Source organism: Rhipicephalus microplus, chromosome 6 (genome assembly GCF_043290135.1).
Source record: "Rhipicephalus microplus isolate Deutch F79 chromosome 6, USDA_Rmic, whole genome shotgun sequence".
In the NCBI taxonomy this organism is placed as follows: domain Eukaryota; kingdom Metazoa; phylum Arthropoda; class Arachnida; order Ixodida; family Ixodidae; genus Rhipicephalus; species Rhipicephalus microplus.
The window spans coordinates 103,977,040-103,997,142 of NC_134705.1; the positions used below are offsets into that span (position 1 = coordinate 103,977,040).

At 44.3% G+C, this 20,103-nt stretch overlaps 1 protein-coding gene across 1 annotated transcript in view; it reads left to right on the plus strand.

Annotated features, from left to right (window-relative positions):
• The window catches only part of LOC142765967 (uncharacterized), a 150,379-nt gene that overhangs the window by 65,235 nt on the left and 65,041 nt on the right, over window positions 1–20,103 (plus strand). Inside the window, exons 7-9 of the mRNA XM_075867775.1 lie at window positions 4,443–4,484; window positions 15,862–15,909; window positions 16,774–16,821. Of these exons, the coding sequence (XP_075723890.1) occupies window positions 4,443–4,484; window positions 15,862–15,909; window positions 16,774–16,821 (138 nt within the window). The remainder of the gene's footprint in view (window positions 1–4,442; window positions 4,485–15,861; window positions 15,910–16,773; window positions 16,822–20,103) is intronic.

Consider the following 20,103-nt stretch of genomic DNA (forward strand, 5'->3'; position numbering starts at 1 on the left):
ACCCTGTCGGAGTGATGACTGTTTTGCCATGCATTTTTCATCCGCTTTATAAGGCCTCACAGTCTAGCACTCAGATCAGACAACGGCACAAGGCAGTTAACACAACCAGCTGCGTGTCGCTGTGAGAAAAGCTCATCAGCTCATTCATTAGGCACCTAAAATCATCCTTATTGTGTGGCCCAGATGTAATCGTTTTGCCATAATGAAGGCTTATGGTAGTGTATTTGCTCCTGCACTTACTACCATAAATAACAACTCTCTGAGTGCCTACACTTTTGCAGCTTGTGGAAAAGTGTGCGTGGTCTCCCAGTATTTAGGTAGGGCCTTCGAACCAATCTTTTTATATATCGCCTGATTTCTCTGCTGTATGTGACATTAAAAACTTTGAGCTGACCCTTAAGTAGTAGCAGTATAAAACTTTATTATGTACATAATCCAGACAGACTAGAACTCCAGTGTCCCGAAGAATGCACAGTGTGAAGAGCGAAGTCTGTCCGGCAGGGTGGTGCCCCAATTCATGGGCCCCATTAGTGCGAGCCATTCGTTCAGCTCCGTGGATCAGTCGCAGCTGATTCACCAGGGCTGGGCTTGAAAGCAGCGCCTCCAATTCCCCTCATGTGCCATTGGAGTAGTGTTCTTCGTGTTCTGAGCACTCCCACCTTAAAAAATTATTTTATGTTAGCGTGAAAGTTTTATTGATGCCTAATCAACACGTGTTTTGAGCTGACCATTGAACTAGCACAAATCTTGCTAGTTTCATGTCACTAATCTCCTGATCTATCTATTTGCCAGAGAGGGTTGGCGGACGCAGTCGACTGAGTGCTGAGCAAGGCTTATGAAGTAGTCAGCTACTCACTGATTCTGATTAAGCTTGCAAACATTGGTCTTGACTTATCTGTTGTGAATCTCCTGCATCGCCATTTGCTTAATAGACCATGTTGTGTTGCAGTAAATGACAAACTTCTTTCTTGTGCAAAGTGACTAGTCGGTTCTTCAAAAGTTCGCTTTGAGCTCACTCTTACTTTCTTATTTTCGTTAAGAAGGTTTGATTTCCAATTCTTCATTTTTCTTTTGTCTTGTATACTGACGCCATCAAGATGTTGAAAGAAATTTATTCAGTTAATAACTGTCACTGCAGCAGTCAAGTTTGTGTTGTTCTTCGGAACGCTGTAACAAAAATAACCTTTCCCTGAATTCCTCAAAGACTAAATTCATGACTATCTTGCTGCATGGCTACGCGTGGGAGAACCACACGTGTAAGAGAACAAAAAAGTTATACTGAGCTCCTTCTTGGCCTAGCCCAATGAGCAGTACAACGCAAGGTTGCCTTGAGCATGACAAGTTTTTGCAAAACACCTATCGTGTTCTTTCCACACTCATACCTCGGCATTATGTAAGGTTCATGAGTTCAGTAGCCTTGGTGTTCCCTTTGATGTCACGATATTTTTTTCATGCTCACACTAAACATGCTGCCATACGAGGCATTCACTCTATGCAAGAGAATGCAGGCGCTGTTGGACACCATAGATATTTATGATGCAAGGTGTGCTCGTGCAGGAACATCAAAACAGGGTCACCATTTTTAGTTTACTTTCATATCTCAGTTTCCTAAACATATCTTGAAATTTACCTCACTTTACATCACATCAGTTTGTGTGGTTGTCTTGAAATTCAGCCTGAAACACCCTAAATCAAAGTGTAAAACTATGGCGACACAATTTATAACACCACTACCTGTAAGCAGTGGTCTAAGCAACGAAGTGGGTGTGTAATAGTAGCATGTTCCAAGCTTGGCTTTCCGAGATGACTCGTGCCACAATTACAAGGCTGGACCTGGTGGTGGCATTCGTTGTCCGAGTACTCTTTCACGTGAATCCAAGAGGGTGGCATCTAAACGACTAATTTTGAGGATGACAAGTAGCCTTTACGAAAAATGGCTACTTACAAAAAATGTTTATAGTAAACTGTCAGCAATTTTTTCACTCAAAGCAAACAATTTGCGTTAGAGTAGTAGCGCTCAAATAAGGTCTTATGTGCAATGTAACTCTTGCCAATTTTTCGACAGCTGGAAATTACTCATGGTAACATTAAGCACTAAACAAAAAAAAACGCCAGGCCTGCGCGGACAGCGCAGCACAGTCACAGTGATAGCTAGGAGAGCGGCCTTTGAGAGCCTTTTCAAAACACTCATTGGGTAACTACTGAAAGGAAACTTGCGTGATATCCACTAAGCCGTTATTGTAAACTTTTGGGTAGTAGGCTGGTATTCGATATGATACTTTGTCATTGCTCTGAGAAACGTGGTATCCGCTAAGCACTTGCAAGGAATTTTGTGCCAATTGTTCATGCTTTGGCTGAGGACAATGAGGAACTATGGTTGAAGTGGGTATGCTTCACAGGTAATAGGTAAACGAGAACAAGCTTTTGTAATGCGCTGGAACAATAGGCGGCCCCTCGTTACGGTATACCGATTATGCGACAACAGGTTGTTTTTCGCTGTTTTAAAACGCTTTATAAGTCGTACTGACGCAATTCCTTTCCCGACATCAAACCTGCATAAAGCGATTCAACCAACAAGTAACAATTATTAGTGTAGCTCAGTACGGCACTCAGTCTATATATATAATCGTTGTGCTTAGCAATAACTCAAAACAGCAGCATTCATGGCTTTAGATTACAAGAATTTTAAGTTAAAATTCCGGCGTCCGCCGACGATGTGGCTGTTTCTTGTACCGATCAAGATAGTGTTACCTCTACCTTCACTGTAGGTAAAAAGTTCGGCACTGCAACTGGCCGTCTAGTATACTGGGGAAAGTGTCTGGGCTTCTGGCTTTGAGAGTGGACGTCAAGACCAGACTATTCGTCAATGTTAAGTGGGTGACCCCACCTGTCGAGTACCTTGGTGTGTCACTGGAATATTATAAAGATAAGTAGAACTACTGGCAAGAACAAGCGAAAGAATTTCGGAGAAAGCCAATAGTTGCAACGGTAATCGTCTGTTAGCGTTTTCGAGGGCGACTGTTGTAATCTTTTCTTCGCCTCAAAACTTTCGTATGTGATGCAGTTGTTGCATTGTTCATGAGCAAACATACAGAAGTTCCATCGCATCTTCGCAGTGTGCGAGCGGGCCTCAAACCGAGAGAGATGCAGTCGTACTAATCTGTTTCAAAAAATGAAACAGGGAGGGCTGGGTTTACCACATCTTTTCATACGCCAATTTGTAAATAGGTCATTTCTTTCGCTACACAAAGGATCCTTTCTTACGTACAGTGTGCCAACTAAGACTGATGCGGGCTTCACCTGGATATGCGGTTAGCACGCATGACATGGCCACTGCTGTCCGCGAGTATCTTAAGAAGGTTATTCTAAGAGTACAATTTTTATCTGTTAGATATTTGAATGAATAATCGTTTTCAGTGACTCGCGAAAAGTTGTACAAAGATGTGTGTGATATTGATTTACCTGAATCTATGTATCCTGCCATGTACACTGGAGGTCAAAGGCAAGATGGGCTTGAACGTGTGAAGAGAACGTAAGTGGCTCCTGCCGCAAAGTCCTTTTTTAAGCTTCACAGAGGTACATTATCTGTCAGGACATTTGAAGCAGACCGTTGTTTTTACTCAGCTTGAGGGACAAATTGAATTATCTGTGAAACACTGGAAACTATAGACCACATTTTTTTGCACTGTTGGGAGGGTGTATACTTTGGGATGTACTTCAAAAAACGTTAAAGAAGGAATTACCTTTAATTTCTTGCGGTATAACATTTCTGCCGATAGTGTACGAAGAGGGAAGGCCTTTAGATTTGATTATCCTATGTGGCGTTCACTGTTTATGGCAGGCCCGTATGATGGGTTTTTATAGCGATCAGGATGTACAGCCTGCACGAAAGTATAGACGTGAATGTGTGGCCAAGTTAGTTGTACTGCAGAAAACTATGGAGATTGTACTGGAGTGGTTGTCGAGGGTAGAGCCCTTGGCAGCACTTAGAGAATTTTAGTTTGTGTCGGACTGTTACTGACTGTTTCTGTTGTGCTTTTCGTTTGATGTAGGTGCCTCTAAACAGGCAATAATGCAGAAAAACACCGTCTCTTAGTGGTGGAATACTGGGATGCACCCAGCGCATCCGGGTTCGAGCTCCACTGTGTCCTTGGGGCTATGTTTTGACAGTCCCAAGCACCGGCATAGCTCAGTGGTAAAATACTGGGTTGGCCCCCAGCAGACCTGGGTTTCGAGCCCTACTGTGCATTCGGTGGTACGTTTTTATCGTGAGATGTGGCAAAGGATACCGGTGGCTTAGGTGGACACGGCAAAACAGTGCGTGTGACCGGGTTGTGACCTCATAACAGCTTTCACTGTAAAACAATATCTTTCCAGTGCTATACAGTGGAGTGCGTTTTATTTTTCGGCTTGACGAATTGGTCGCGCTATTTCGATTTCAGCCTGGGTCCCCCGGAGACGGCAGTCGACCTATTTCAACTTTGGCAAGTAATTCATCCTCATTCTGGCATTGTATTTATTTTTCCTGCTATATAATGTCTCTGTCGCATGTTTTCGAGACTGTACTCACAACATCATGTCAGAAAACGGTGAAATTACGAATGCCATATTTATTGTGTTTTCCAGTTAGTGTTATTTCGATCACAAATCAACAATAAATTAAACAACCAATGAACATGGCAATATGCAATTAGGTAAAAATATTAGAAAGACCTCATTAGAATGTTTTAAAGTAAAATATAAACAGAGACATTGCCCGCATATCTGCGCGTTTAGGTGGCACATGTCGTCAAAAGAAGCCAGTCTTTTTTCTGAAGAGAGAGAATAAAAAGCTGATTTTACGTTCTGTGCGAGAAGAGTGGTGAGAAGGCGCTCCGTCAGATATGGACCCTATATGGCGGTAATTTCTAGTAAAGAAAGTTTTTTTATACAGGCTTCTGGTAAATTGCAGAACCATGTCGCTTTAGTAAAGCGTAGGATACAACCTATTTTTTGTTTAGAGAGTCGCATCGTAAGTGCAGCGTATTGAACACTGCTGCCTTCAGAATTACGTAGCTCTGCATTCGAGATATCAATAAACACACGTCAAATACTCAAGTGCATATGTTTACCTCAAATATGCGTGATACTTGCTTTTTGATTCAAAATCTTCACAAGTATGAACGCAGCAAGCATGTCAGGTTAGCTGGGCGGTGCGGCAGTGCTGAAACTTTTTCCGGATCGTGCAGCAGAGTGCGTTGAGTCATGCGACGAACTGACCAAAAGAAACACAGAACTAAACTCCTGCTTTGAAGTATGCAAAAGAAAGATCTTTAAAAAATTACACCAATGCACGTGATATAATCTCATGCACATTCTGAGGGCAGCTTTATGTTTCGGCAAGGAGAGCTGTCTTTTAAATTCAGGCTTTCTTTAAGGTATCGCATACGCCCTAAACTGAGATGCTTGTGGTATACGACAGCACCCAACTCACCAATATTTTCTTTACAATAAGCGCGGGGCCCGCCACACATCTGTAAATATTGTGTGGATTTTGCTGATGCTGCGCGTGGCTGCTCATGAGAGGAACGGCGGTCATCCTTTTTGCGTAGCTGTGAAAAACTGAAGGGCACACTCGTAGTGCCAATGCATGGCGTCATGAGTGCTCAGTATTTTGATCTTTCTTCTTATTCTACTCTTATAACACCCTAAAATACATAGGTTTATGCAAATCCTTGCCCCATATGATGCCCGTATAGAGTCTTTTTGCGAGTAAGGTTGAAACACCGGCTTACATCTGAGGTAGATCACTCGACGTCGATGCAGAGGGTCTCGAAGTCAAATCATAAAAAAGTCCGGGTATTTTCGCTATTTCAATTTATTATACATCATCATCAGTCTTTTTAATGCCTTTGAGGTATACAAGGACGTAGATGGCAACGCTAATGGTGGCGGCATCAAACGAGAAAGGAGTGCCTGGCATCTGCACTCTACCGAAGTAGATGAGACACTACGATAAGGATATATAAGTATTTTAAAACTAAAAAATATGTAGCGGTAGCTCACATAGCGAAACACTGCGCGAACAGGTCGAGTGGAAATAATTTACCATATTCTAAGCCATCTTATTCAGGGCTCCGCAATATATTTAATGAACACTGAGGTGCTGTCACGTAAAAAATCAAATAAAACTGCTTGTCTGCACACAGCTCTCACGTTGTATCGCACTTAGTTCCTTATAATATATATAGCAAAATTTCGACACATTCTCCCTGCATCGATACAACTAATGCTCTATTATACGCTTATTTTGTCTTATAAAATTGACTGCTTCGTTTCTGGCGTGGGGAAATTCACCACAAAAAACAACCATAAAATAATCATTTTTCAACAAAGTGCGCTTTGTTCCATGGCAAACGGTTCATACCGCGTGCACACAAAGGATGTTTTTGTTTGTTTCAACCTTGTGTCCACAAATAATTTGTTTCTTTGGAAAATAGCCTAAAAATACAAATTTTCTGCAAACAAAATCGACATGAGTTCATAGATCATGCTAATACATGCGGAAATGTCCCTCACTGTTCTCTGTTAAAACAAGACTTCTGGAACATTACGTTTTCGCGAATGGAATATAAAGGCAGATGTTATGGCATTGTTTGCCTCACTTAATCAACAATCTGCTGAGTAGCGACAGAAAATTAGAAAAGTGCACTCTATATATATATATATATATATATATATATATATATATATATATATATATATATATATATATATATATATATATGTATGTATATACATTGCCGCGAAGCCTATTGCGGATAGTGTTGCGCATGCCGATACCGCCGGCACGTGGCCTTATTGTGGTCCAGGATGCACCGCGATTCATCTGCGAAGATCGTGACCCACACGTCGACCATTTGTTGATAACGAGATAGCGCCAGATGCTACGGCAACTGTATCTCTGATGGTGAACGCGCCTTCCGATCCAGTGGGACATTCTGTTCCCCGACGGCCGTCGAACACGCTGTTCGCCACGCGCTAAGCCGATGTGTCTGCTTTCCTTTAGTGGGCTCAAGTCCGCCGAATAAACGGATCTCCTTCTATTTCTACGAGCCTCCCGGTCTCCTGTCTTTGGGCTACCCTCACTCTTACGTGACATCTGGTGGAAGTGCAAGGTATGCACAAGAACGACCTTAAAACAGCCGCTGCAGAGAACGAGGATGCTGAAGACCCAGAACTCAAAGCAGCCGCCGCCTCCGAAACCTGATGGAGGCGGAAATGTTGTAGGCCCGTGTGCTCAGATTTGGGTGCACGTTAAAGAACCCCAGGTGGTCAAAATTTCCGGAGCCCTCCACTATGGCGTCTCTCATAATCATAGCGTGGTTTTGGGACGTTAAACCCCACAAATCAATCAATCAATCAATCAGTCTCCGAAACCTGCCACCTGAGCTGGGACCGCTACCGGACCCCACGCGACGACGAAAAGATGCTTCCACAGCCACCATGAGCACACCGCAATCACCTACCCTTGTAATGCTGCAGCAGCCGCGGGTGCCCCCCACTTTCCATGGTTATGCCGCTGAAGACCCAGAAGAATGTCTCGACCGATTCGAGCGCGTGGCTACCACAAACAGGTGGGATTTAGAAATGAAGCTACAATACGTTTACTTCTCCCTAGACTGCCCCGCCAAAACGTGGTATGAAAACCATGAGACCACGCTGACCACCTGGGTATTTCTGAAGAATGAGGTGCTCCTTACTTTCACCGCTATCATGCGAAAAGAACGGGCCCAGCTGTTGCTAGAATCGAGGACCCAACAGCCCAATGAGACCCTAAACGTGTACGTCGAAGAAATGAAACGTCTTTTTAGGTGAGTGGACCAAGACATGACCGAAGACAAAAAGGTCGGATACCTAATGCGAGGGGTGAAGGAGTCGCTTTTCGCCGGCCTCATAAGGAACCCTCCTAAAACAGTCGCCGAATTTACTAAATAAGCGCACACCATAGAAAGGACCCTGGACGCCCGGACTCGGCAATACAACCGCCCGTTTCAGCTCAGCTCGCTCTACTCGGAACCGATTCGAGGTGGGCTAACCACCAACGATCTGTGGCAAGCTATTCGAGAAGTGGTTAAAGAAGAACTACGTCGATTGCTACGTCCTACCCCCCAAGCACCCCCAAGGAGCATCTCTCTTGAACATAGTGCGTGATGAAGTCCAGCAGGTGTTTGGCGCTTCATCAGCGACGACTGGAACAGAGGCCGAAGCAATGACTTACGCCGCTGCAGTGAACACTAGGCCACACCGACAGAACGAGCCCAGTCCTCGACGGTACGCTGCAGCCCCAAGTAGCCGTCTGCCCTTTCCCGCCCACCCTACATACGAGAGACGCCCGAGCCAAAGAAAATGCGACACCTTGAGAACTCCCGACGAACGTCCCCTATGCTTTCACTGTAATGAGGCCGGCCACATTCTTCGACACTGCCCCTACAGGCGGATGGGACTGCATGGCTTCTCATCTCGGGCACCACGGCGACGCCCTGGACAACGACTTCCGGCAATCAAAGATTACTTGCGCCATACAGAGTACTTGTCCAGCCGTTCTCTATCACTGCCATCCCCACGCTTCACGTCACCGAACCGCAACAACAACGAACGAAGAAAGTCCCCAAGCTTCGTAGGAGAAACTAAAACCAGCAACCTTTGGAGGTGAGGTTGCTTCAAAAGGAAAAGCTGAAGACCCTCCACCGACGACCATATATGACGGCAGCACATCATCTTCGACGACGACAACGCACAACAACCCAAGCCGCGAGATGAAGCAAAACGAAGCAACAAGACGAAGCCGTGACCTGAACCCAAAACCAACGCGCAACTCCAGCCCACGTGCCACCGATTTTGAAGTATCTACCGACGGCCACCCGGTAACTGCCTTGATTGACACAGGGGCTGACTACTCGGTCATCAGCGGGCCATTGACAGCACAACTGAAGAAGGTGAAGACGGCTTGGGATGGCCCGCAGATCCGCACAGCGGGAGGCCACCTCCTCACCCCATCGGGGCGATGTCCTGCAAGGGAGCCATTCGATGGTCACACATAACTTGCGAATTTCTTGGAGCTCCCACAGTGCTACCGTCACGTCATTCTCCGCATGGACTTCTTGACTCAACATCACGTGGTTATTGACCTGGCGTCCAGATCCATCAAACTTTCCTCGGATGAAGCCATAAATTCATACTCGGGACCACATAATCCCGCAGCCCTCCGTGTGATCGAGAATGACGTGAGCGTCCCACCCCGATCAATGACCCTAATCTGCGTAACCACTGGCACTGCCCAAAATGCCCATGGCGTCGTCGAAGGTAACATGCAGCTGTTGCTTGGCCGTGATACCGCAATCGCAAGAGGCATTGCGGACTTCCGGAATGGACAGGGCCCTGTGCTGCTATTAAATTTCAGCCAAGAACACCATCAGCTGGCCAAAGACACGACCATTGCCTTTTTCGATGAAATCGAGGAAGTCAGCGACACCCTCGCCCTTTCGAATCTAGCGACCATCACCTCACAGACCCAGAACTCACAGCTCTCATTCGACATTAACCCTTCCTTGCCTCAATGCAAGCAGCAACTGCTCCAGAACCTTCTTCAACGTTATGACGACTGTTTCGCCACTTCTTCACAGGTCCGACCAACTTCTCTGGCTAAGCATCGAATCATAACACAAGAAGACATCCGCCCTCTCCATCACAGCCCTTATCGTGTGTCGGCACGTGTACGTCAGGCCATCCGAGAGCAAGTTGAGGAAATGTTACACGACGATGTAATTCAGCCATCCAAAAGCCCATGGGCAGCACCAGTCGTCCGTGTCAAAAAGAAAGATTGAAGTCTTCGGTTTTGCGTCGATTACCGACGGTTGAATAAGTCTAACCAAGAAGGACGTGTACCCTTTACCAAGGATCGACGATACCCTAGATCGTCTTAGTGATGCAAGGTACTTCTCGTCCATTGATCTGAAGACAGAGTAATGGCAAATTCAGGTTGATGAAAGAGACCGAGAAAAGACCGCCTTCATCGCGCCGGATGGATTGTATGAGTTCAAAGTGATGCCACTTGGACTTTGTTCCGCTCCAGCAACCTTCCAGCGTCTAATGGACAGAGTACTGGCAGGCCTAAAGCGGCAAATATGTCTCGCATACCTGGACGATGTTGTCGTCTTTGCCTCCAACTTTACCGACCACCTGAAAAGGCTCAAGACGGTACTGAACGCAATTAGGTCATCAGGGCTGACACTGAAGCAAGAAAAAATGCCATTTTGCCTATGAAGAACTACAGTTCCTTGGCCATATTATAAGCAAAGATGTCGTAAGACCAGATCCGGAGAAGACAGCCGCTATCGCACAGTTTCCTCAGCAGCAAGATAAGAGAGCATTGCGCCGATTCTTAGGGCTGTGCGCCTATTACCGGCAGTTCGCCAAGAACTTCTCACACATTGCTGACCCTTTGACGCAGCTCACCAAGTCGGACGCCCCTTTCAAATGGAAAGCTGCGCAACGTGAGGCATTCAAAGAACTTCAACAACGTTTACAGTCGCTGCCAGTGCTGGGTCACTTTGATGAAAATGCTGAAACTGAGATACATACAGACGCCAGCAGCATCGGCTTAGGTGCCCTTCTCGTTCAGAAGCACAAGGGCTGCGAGCGCGTCCTCGCATATGCAAGCCGCACACTGTCGAAAGCGGAAGTGAACTATTCCACGTCTGAGATTGAGTGTCTTGCGATAGTACGGGCCACCTCGAAATTCCGCCACTACTTGTATGGCAGACCCTTCAAGGTCGTAACGGACCATTATGCGTTGTGCTGGTTGGCCAGTTTGAAAGACCCTTCTGGCCGCCTCGCTCGATGGAGCCTACGGCTTCAGGCGTTTGACGTGAAAGTGGTCTACACGTCTGGTCATAAGCACTCCGACGCAGACTGCCTCTCAATAGCCGCTGTCGGCGCACCACCAAGCCATGAAGACGACGATGCCATTCTTGGGCCTATCAGCAGCAGCCCCTTTGCATTACAGCAGCGCTCAGACACGATCCTAAAACAGTTGATCAAATACATCGAAGAAAAGGCCTCCATACCACCTGCACTGCTAAAGTGTGGGATATCCTCCTTCTGTGTGCAAAACGGGGTGGTCCTTAAAAAGAACTTCGCACTGAATAAGGCAGCTTACCTTCTTGTCCTCCCAAGTAGCCTCAGAGAAGAAATTTTACAAGCGTTACATGACGAACCCACTGCAGGCCACCTCGGTTTTACTCGCACACTTCACAGAATTCAAGAGCTATACTACTGGCCCCGCCTCTCCTCAGATGTTGCGCGGTACGTCAAGAATTGCCGTGAATGTCAGTGCCGGAAGAGACCTCCAACAAAACCAGGTGGATTTCTCAGGCCAATTGAACCCCCATTGAGACCATTCCAACAGATTGGTATGGACCTACTTAGACCTTTCCCCTCGTCATCATCCGGTAACAATTTGATCATAGTGGCCACTGATTACCTTACCCGATGCGCTGAAGCTAAGGCCCTTCCGAACGGCACAGCCATAGAGGTTGCCAAATTTTTTGTCGAATCAATTCTCCTCCGTCATTGCGCACCTGAGGTACTAATAACAGACAGGGGAACGGCGTTTACGGCTGATCTTACTCAGGTAATCTTACATTACAGTCATACAGATCACCGAAGAACAACTGCGTACCATCCGCAGACAAACGGTCTCACGGAACGCTTGAACAAGATCATTGCCGATATGCTCGCTATGTAACGGGGCACAGAACACAAGACCTGGGACTTGATTCTGTCTTACGTGGTCTTCGCCTACAACACCGCGGTGCATGAGATCACTAAAATGACACCCTTTATTCTCGTCCACGGGAGCGATGCCGTTACTACCCTAGACGCCATGTTGCCTAATGTCCTCGATGAAAACAACCCAGACGTGGCCGCCTACCTTCAGCGCACAGAAGAAGCCCGGCAGCTTGCTCGTCTGCGCATAAAAGACCAACAGCGAAACGACGCAAGACGCTACAACCTGCGCAGACGCGATTTAACATACAGGCCAGGTGACAGAGTCTGGGTTTGGACGCCCGTTCACCCGTTTTTGGATTAAGCGAAAAACTCATGCGCCGTTATTTCGGCCCATACAAATTCATCCGTCAAGTGGGTGAAGTGGACTATGAACTGGTCCTTGATGGGGCTAGCTCTTCCCAAGGATGCCGCGCACGACAAGAAGTGGTACACGTCGCCCGTTTGAAGCCCTATCATGCGCGCTAAAGGAGGCTTCCAGTTTGCATCTCTCGTTTTGTCTAAGTGTGCGTGACTCGTGCTTATTTGACACTTACCTTCGCACAGGCTGTCCTTTTGTTTTGGTTTTATTTTAAACAAAGCATAGGGTCGATGCTTAGGTTGAGGAGGTCAGCGAAGCCGCGAAGCGTATTGCGGATAGTGTTTCGCATGCCGATACCACCGGCACGCGGCCTTATAGGGGTCCAGGATGCACCGCGATTTATCTGCGAAGATTGTGGCCCGCACGTCGACCATTCGTTGATAACGAGATAGCGCCAGATGCTACGGCGACTGTATCTCGGATGATGAACGCACCTTGCAATCCAGTGGGACATTCTGTTCCCCGACGGCCGCCGAACACGCTGTTCGCCACCAGCTAAGCCGATGTGTCTGCTTTCCTTTAGTGGGTGCAAGTCCGCCAAATAAACGGATCTCCTTGCATTTCTACGAGCCTCCCGGTCTCGTGTCTTCTGGCTACCCTCACTCTTACGTGACAATATATATATATATATATACATATATATATATACATATATATATTGTGATGACGAAGACCGAAACTGAAACTGGCAATCTGGCACGCACGCGCATGCTAGGGAGCGAGGAAGAGGAGGCAGAACAGAACAGCTTGCCCGACGAATGGAGGTTGTGTCCCTCTTTTTTTTTTTGCATTCCAATGGCACAGTTCGACAAGTGATATTTATATATGTATAAATATATATACATATATATATACATATATATATATATATATATATATATATATATATATATATATATATATATATATATATATATATATATATATATATATATATATAGAAACACTTTTGTGAGTCTTCTTATTTAACAATGAATACTGTAATGAAGAATGCTACATTCGCATTATTCAATAAAAATCTATTTTGCTTTAGGATTGCCTCGCAGTACCTACTTATGTTTATACATTTTCAATGCATTTTGATTGTAAATATTATGTAAACAATAATTTCAATTGTCATATTAGTATCTTTTTGCTTGTTTTTGTGTACTTACCACGTTGGGTGGAATTTTAGCGACAGCATTTGAATTAGTTTTCATAAAAATATTTCTGATATTTTCACTTTCGTGTGTGTAACGCGAATTATTGCCTTTGAATCAGCATTTCTAAATGCTAGTGTTCTCGACTGTATATAATTGTACATAGGTGCTTGGGCTTGTCTAAAGCAAATCACTTCGCTTTTTGCCCTAGCTTACCCACATCTTTCAAAATGTAAATACACATTATTTGGTTTCAAGTGCATTTAGTATCCTGTTTCAATTGACTTTTTGATTCTAATACTTTGTGCTAAATCAGTCCTAGTTTCTAGAAGCCGTTTATAGAGTCGAGAGTGTTCCGTAATATATACAGTGGCCACTGCGTCGACTATCACCATGCGCGGCCGCAATTTTTTTATATAGTGACCTAGAAAGTTCACGATCTACCAGTGCAGGGAACACCAGCGGGACTCATAGATGTTTGAGGACGTTAGAGTAAAGTTAAATTCGCGCGCTACACTAGTAGTAACCATTCTAGAGCCTACGCACGCTGAAACTAATAGTGCTAGAATGCTCAATAAAGCTCGCGCTCCTGAATTTGCACGCACCGACGCGCACACCCCCCGCCTCACAAACACACACAAACACACACACACAAACACCGACTGTCATCTAGCTTGAATTGAAGACAGAAATGAATCTTGAAAATTCATTCATATGGTCGTCACCGGGAAAAGCACAAGGCATCTCGCACGCCATTTTTCTGTTCATGAGCCCAACGCACCCTGCGAAATGTGAAGGAAGCCGATGCAACGAAGATAACAGCATCAAGCTGCAGCATCAAGCATACCACTAGCTCTATTCATCTTACTACATTACGGACCTATTCATAAATTGATAACAATCACTATGCCAGCAGCTGTGTCGCCTGTTACGTTTGCGATACCGAAACTTAAGTTACCGCAAGCTTTAAATAATTCGACATAAGATGTATCAAAAACACGGCGTCAAACGTATGACCTGGTCACGAGTTTTCACAAAAGGAACAGCAGCGAGGTGCTGGGTCACCTATATTTCTTCCTCGAAAAAAAGACGAGGAGCTCGTTTGTTACAGAACAGTGTTCTCACAGCCGGACTGAGCAATAACAACTACGTTGAATAAAACAAAAGTTCGGATACGGAAAAGGACCCTTACAAAGAGGCTCGTTGTTCTTCACCAATGTACAAGGGTTGTCCGCCATCATCTTCCTTTGAAATGTTAAGATTACGGTTTAGTCATTCAACCTTTTTACGCAAGATGCTGTTGACTCAAGTACATACATACTTGGCATTAAATAAAGGTCCACAAACTTCATATAACATAATAACACTTTCTCACATCGGCACACAAAGATTACTTATCAACACGCCGACTTGTCCTGCGGACTTCGCATTGGCATCGTACTAAACAAGAGATGCATTCTCCGCCCTGAGTGTACAAACTTATAGGACGCGATCGTCAACCTATCATTCCATTCGACGACGCGGTGGACAAACTAATGACACAGGCAGAATCGCACCGGTATTTTCCGCCTTCAGCGTTGTTGCATTTGAACTCACCATGACATATCAGTTCGGCCTCAGAGCGGCGCTTAGCGCAACAACACCCAATTATTGCGATGTTTAAAGGGAGTGCTAGTTCAAGGCTCATCTTCATCACATTTGTTCTAAAGGTTTTTCAGAAAAACATGCCTTAAATCAAAAGCTAGTGGCTACAGAAGATGAAATATTTCTAGCTACATATCTCATGTGTGAAATCACTGAAATTTTGTGAATAATAGAAGTCATTTCAGACATAGCAGATGCCATAACTCAAAACATTCAAGGCGATGTCATACAAGCAAGGCTATCAGTCTCGTGACATTACATTAGCTTCAAGCTACAGTGCACCAGTAGAGGCCACTGTAGTACTGATTAAGCCTCCAGCGATGACATGAATATTTCTATAATTTACACGGGAGGGATGAACCATTTCGGAATAGGAAGTTTGCAGCTAGATATATTCTGCTATACGATTGTGTAATTTGTGAAATATTTCTAGCTACTTATCTCATGTGTGAAATTACTGAAATTTTGTGAATAATAGAAGTCATTTCAGACATAGCAGATGCCATAACTCAAAACATTCAAGGTGATGTCATCAAAGCAAGGCTATGAGTCTCGACATATTAAATTAACTTCAAGCTACAGTGCACCAGTAGAGGCCACTGTATTACTGATTAAGCCTCCAGCGGTGACATGAATATTTTTATAATTTACACTTGAGGGATACACCATTTCGGAAAGGGAAGTTCGCAGCTAGATATAATTTGTTATACAATTGTGTATTTTGTGAAATATGAATGATAGGCACTATTGGCTAAAATAATGGTATTACTACAAATATTATTAGAGATAGTCGTTCTAGCACTACTGCTAACGGTAATACACTTACAGCAGAAGTTATGCGCGTCTGTGCATTTTAATGAAGATTGTATTGCTACATTTGTTTTTCAGTTTCCGCCTCCATTAACTCCCGCAACTTTTCCTGCTACTCCAAGTGGGGTAAGTGCTTTGTTTATGATGCCGACGAAATAAAAACGCAATGTCAGTCAAGAAAGATCGACAACGGCACGTCGTACAATCTTTGGCTTGTACCGTGTTCTGTTAGTGCTTGCTTATATGACTATTTTCTAGCTTGACCAATTCGTTACCTAATGCAGTATTTTATCCTGAGGCATGCATTATTAGTTTTTACGTTTTTATAACACACCGAAGTGGTTCACCTTACACAAAGTGTAGAACGTACTCAGAAGCCAATGGCATGCAATTGCACTAAATGTAACTAGTGCGACCAGTTGCGCTTGGAGAATACGTATGTCTACCACCATAATGAACTACTCAACTTGCGAGCTTAGCCGCCTTATTGATCTTGACGACCGTCTTTCTCAGGCGTCTATTCTCTCCTAACTTCTTCTTGTCTCACTCAAAGTTGACATTGTTGCTTTCAAAAAGTCCGCAGTGTGTGAGTGGTCGGACCCCCACTTTGACGTTCCCTGTCAACTGACGAGTGGCGGGCACCTGTCTTGCGAATTCTTCAGCTACGTCTATGTGATTGTTACTTTGAACGTATACGTCGCAAATGACTGGAGTGCTTGAACAATAAACGCAGAAAGGTGGTAAAGGCCTCGATGACATTGACATTACCTTGATGAGTAACTCAGGGGTGAAGTTTTAGCTTAGGATTACAGAACTCAGCACAGAAAGCAGAAAAGTAGGTTTGAAAACAAATATAAAAAAAAACTACAATGATGTGGAACAGTTTCCCCAGAAAAGCGCCCTTTGCGATAAGTTAATACTTGAAGGAAATTGTAAAGAAATATGTGTATTAGGACAAGTATCAAGATTACCTTGATGTACTCTTTTCAGTCTCCGCGGCCATCAAGCCCCACAAGTCCCATTGCTGGTCCAAGTGGGGTAAGTGTTTCATGATGCCCAGCGAAAGGAACTTAATGCTAGCCGCAAAAGACCAGTCAGTAAAGTTGCACATTGATTTGGTCGTACCATGTTCTCCTTGTGCTGTCAATGATGCGTAGTTTTTTGCCCTTGTTGTCGTTTATGCCACTACTACTACTACAACTACCACTACTGCTAGTAATTTAGTGCTAGTACTATTACAGAGAGCACTAACTCTTATGCTCAAAATACAACGGCCTAACTGACCTGCAGAATATAGCGTGAGTTGCCCTAGATTATTGCGGCTTGCCCTAGAGGTGCACTTCAAAAAGGCAGTGCAGCGTGCACAATCACTCCTTGCCGCTGCTATGTTGTAAACCTTTAAACATGGCTAAATAGCCAGTTACATAGATAGGTTGATAGGTAGACTGACATCTAATTATAAAGGCAGACAGATATAAGCATTGATTGATTTGATTGATTTGTTTATTAAAGGTCAAGTCATCGTTACATTTAATTTTGCTTTGTGGGCCTAGCCAATGTGCTTAACGACTACGCACACCGGTCAACATAAATGTGCCACGTCTGTTCGAAAATTTCGGATAGGCGTCTTGCTGTCTGAATCTCCTTGTTCATGTTCTTCGGTGTGCTTAACTGAGATTTAAACATGATCGCAGAAAGATTGGCTCAGTTTGTCATCTTGCTATTTATAAGCATTCGATTGAAAGGAAGCGCATCATCATCTTGTAAATTTGACAATACCACAGAAGAGCTTGTAGAGGCTCACCTTGTCAAGCAACGGAGTCGACTTTCTAGCACGACAACTATGCGAACCATTCAACATACGCTGGGAATTAACGCACCGCTGTATCACACAAATGGAGGTCTTGCTAAACAAATGCATAGTGAGCCAGCTACAGCCACAAACAAGCCCCTCATCCGCATTGCCATTGCATCCCTTTGTGAAATCATGGAGGCGAATACGGAAACTGTGCGTAAATGTGACAATCAGCCTTCAATAGTGCGACTGGATAAGCAAATTTTTTTGACATCATGGTGACATGAAAACAACGTCACCATTTTCATTTTACTTTCATAAGTCTCACCTTACTAAACATATCTTGAAATTCACCTCAATTTATATCACATAAGTTCGTGTGCGTGTCTTGACGTTCAGCCTCAAACACCTCACACTATGCAAAGGGTAAAATCTTGGCGACACAATTTATAACACCACTATCTGTAAGCAGTGGTCTAAACAACGGAGTGGGCCTGTAGTAGCAGCAGCTTCCAACATTGGCTTTCCAAGATGACTTTTGCCACTATTGCATGGCCAGTAATGGAAGCGGCATTCGTTTTCCGAGTAATTCCTCGCGTGAATCCCACAGGTGGCATCTAAAGGAGTAATTTCGAGGATGGCCAGTAGTGCTTACGGAAAAATGGCCGCTTACTAAACACTTTTATAGTACAACTGTTGGCGATTTTTTTTTCGCTCAAAGCAAACAATTTGTGGTCGAGTAGGGGACCCCTACTGGAGATCTTTTTTGTAACGTAACTACTGCGAATTTTCCGACAGCTAGACAATTGCTCGTGGTAACTTTAAGCATTACACAGAAGAAAAAAAAACGCCAAGCCTGCGCGGAAGGCGCAGCACTGTCACAGCGAAAGCTAAAGAACGCCCTTATATAGACTTTTCAAAACCCTCATTAGGTAACTACTGCAAGCACAGTAGCTTGATATCCACTGGAGCATTATTACCATTTGCACAAATCAGTGCGCCCCGCCACGGTGGTCTAGTGGCTAAGGTACTCGGCTGCTGAACCGCAGGTTGCGGGTTCAAATCCCGGCTGCGGCGGCTGCATTTCTCATGGAGGCGGAAATGTCGAGGCCCGTGTGCTCAGATTTGGGTGCACGTTAAAGAACCCCAGGTGGTCAAAATTTCCGGAGCCCTCCACTACGGCGTCTCTCATAATCATATGGTGGTTTCGGGACGTTAAACCCCACAAATCAATCAATCAATGCACAAACCAGTGCCACTGAGTACGAGCGTCCAGCGCCATGCCTGATTATGAGCCCAGTATGGCGCTGGTACTGGGACGCTGGAGTGGCAGCGTCCCAGTACTCTGCGCAAAATGACTTCACAGGGTTAAAACGGGAGTTACCATTCACCATAAATAAATAAATATTTAAGTAAACTAGCGCGCATTACAATAAAGATAAAAAACAAAAGGATGGGATTCGAACTCGCCACCCCATGATTTCGAATTGACTACAGCACCTACCACGCTGCGTCTTTTTTTTTCTTTCTTTATTGCCTGTGTACATACAACATTCACAAATAAATGTAAATCACACAAAGGAAAACGTAAAAAAATAAAAGAAGTCAAAAGCGTCAAAGTTAACATGCTTTTTAAAATTCCTTCATCTGTAGAAGGCTTTCTACTAAATGAAGCCATTCGATCCCTTTTGTTGTTCTTTATGTGATTCCACGAATGAACAGACAGATTGAAAGAAGTATTGTCGAACCGGACGTGCATTACCATCAACATGGCGCACCGCCATTCTAGATTGCCTTATACCGTGCAGGCCCAGTATTAGAACTAGGTCGAAAGGTATTCCTTCTTCATTTGTTACTGGTACATTTCCGATGGAGGCGGAAATGGTGTAGGCCCGTGTGCTCAGATTTAGGTGCACGTTAAAGAACCCCAGGTGGTCGAAATTTCCGGAGCCCTCCACTACGGCGTCTCTCATAATCCATATACTGGTTTTGGGACGTTAAAGCTCACATATCAATCAATCAATCAATTTGTTACTGGTAGAATTATGATGCCGTCTACATCAAGAGGTAGATCTTTTTTCAAAGTTTTTCGGAGAACAACTCAGTAAATGAATGCATTCCAGCATTGCAGAAAAACATGTTCGATTGTTTCCGGCTTTTTGCAGAGAAGGCAATTAACACTCCAAGGAACGAATAAGCCTTTTTTTTTGTTGTATCCATGTTTTCATGGGCAAGCTTTCAGTCTGCAATTTAAAGAAAAAAGATCTCGCTCCAGGTGATACCTCCATTTTTTTTACACGGTTTAAGACATTCTGGCCTATGCCTACATGGTTTAGTGTTTTATATAAAGAAACAGGAAGACCTGTTTCTACTACAATTTTTGTCAAACTTTTTACGCGACACTGTACAGAGATATTACATTGAAAAACGTGTTTTTAGAAAGAGATCTGAATAAAAAACTTCTTTTAGGTAATTTAGAATGCTTGCTTTCATGTGACCAGACGCTACCACAAATTCTGCAAACC